This window comes from Peromyscus maniculatus, chromosome 3 (assembly GCF_049852395.1).
Source record: "Peromyscus maniculatus bairdii isolate BWxNUB_F1_BW_parent chromosome 3, HU_Pman_BW_mat_3.1, whole genome shotgun sequence".
NCBI lineage: Eukaryota > Metazoa > Chordata > Mammalia > Rodentia > Cricetidae > Peromyscus > Peromyscus maniculatus.
The window spans coordinates 91,105,414-91,106,857 of record NC_134854.1 but is presented as its reverse complement, the minus strand read 5'-3'; the positions used below and the strand labels follow the sequence as shown (position 1 = coordinate 91,106,857).

Sequence of the window (1,444 nt, the reverse complement as noted above, 5' to 3'; positions counted from 1 at the left end):
GCAACATCAGAAGCTGTGCCTATAGAAGCCCACCAACATGACTACACAAATGTGAGCTGAACAGAGAGACACTAGAGAATATTCCAAACTGGATGGGCAAAAGTCCACAATGCCTTAATTCTAAGCAAAGAATTGCAGGGAACCAAGTAAATCTGAAAATAGGAAAGGTGGTGTTACCCAGAGAAGAGCATGCAATTGATTGTTCGGTGTCAAATGTTCAACCCTGAAAACATACATACAAGTAATGTTATATGGACCAAATATATTCATATTATAACATCTACAAATACCTATGAAAGGACCTTGCAAATATTTGTTCTTTCTAGAACTGTACATTATCTAAAAGCTTCTGGAATAGAGGGAAATATAACAAGGAAATTGTACATTGAACATGACAGAAATCAAAATAATGTGCAACTCAGAGACTGCTGTGTTCTTTGTTGTTCAAAGAGGAGGACATTCTCTACAAATGTACTCTATTATAAGAGGATAACAGACCTGTAATGACTTAATGGTTTGACCAGGCCTGTGACCGTGCCCAGTCATTGCTGATTTGCATATGCCCAGAGCACAGCCCACTGTCCTGAGGACTTCTTCATATTCAGGTCACACCCTGTGCTGGAGTCAGCCTCACACAGTCACAGCACAGTCATGAGGGTCCCCACTCAGCTCCTGGGGTTGCTACTGCTCTGGCTTACAGGTAAGGAAGACAACATTGGAAATGTGTTCATCTGAGTGTGGTCAGTGCTGCCAGGTCTCTGGGGAAATCTTCATCTAACAGGATTAATTGTGTGGGAATTTGTTTTCAATTTTCCACTCTTAGGTGCCAGATGTGAAATCCAGATGACCCAGTCTCCAGCCTTCCTGTCTACATCTCTGGGAGACAGTGTCATCATCACATGCCGGGCAAGTGAAGACATTTACAGTAGTTTAGCATGGTATCAGCAGAAACCAGGGAAACCTCCTAAGCTCCTGATCTACAGAGCAAATATCTTGGAAGATGGGGTTCCATCAAGATTCAGTGGCAGTGGATCTGGCACACAGTATTCCCTAAAGATCAGCAGCCTGCAGGCTGAAGATGTTGCAACTTATTACTGTCAGCAGGGTAGCAGTTACCCTCCCACAGTGATTCAAGTCATAACATAAACCACCAAGGGAAGCAGAAGTGACAGCCTAGGCTGCCCCAACTGCTTATTCTAGGGTCTCCAGGTGCTGAGAGTGTTTCTCTTTGCTAGGATTTAAATGTCAAACTGATATTTTTTTTTTTTTGTCAGAAAAACTTAGTCCAGGTTTCAAAATAGAATATGTCTCATGATTTACATGAAAAAAATAACTTATCCTAAGTTGCAGAGTTTGGGCAACAGCTAAAATTAATACAACTTAGATATCAACACACACACACACAAACACACACACACGTACAAATTGATTTACAACAAAACAG

At 41.5% G+C, this 1,444-nt stretch overlaps 1 gene segment (V, D, J or C); it reads left to right on the top strand.

The window, feature by feature from the left end:
* Positions 1-651: 651 nt before the first annotated feature.
* Positions 652-1,146, top strand: LOC102911870 (immunoglobulin kappa variable 1-9-like). The segment is given in 2 exon segments: positions 652-700; positions 824-1,146. Coding segments are annotated over 2 exon segments (372 nt in total).
* The last annotated feature ends 298 nt before the right edge of the window (positions 1,147-1,444 follow it).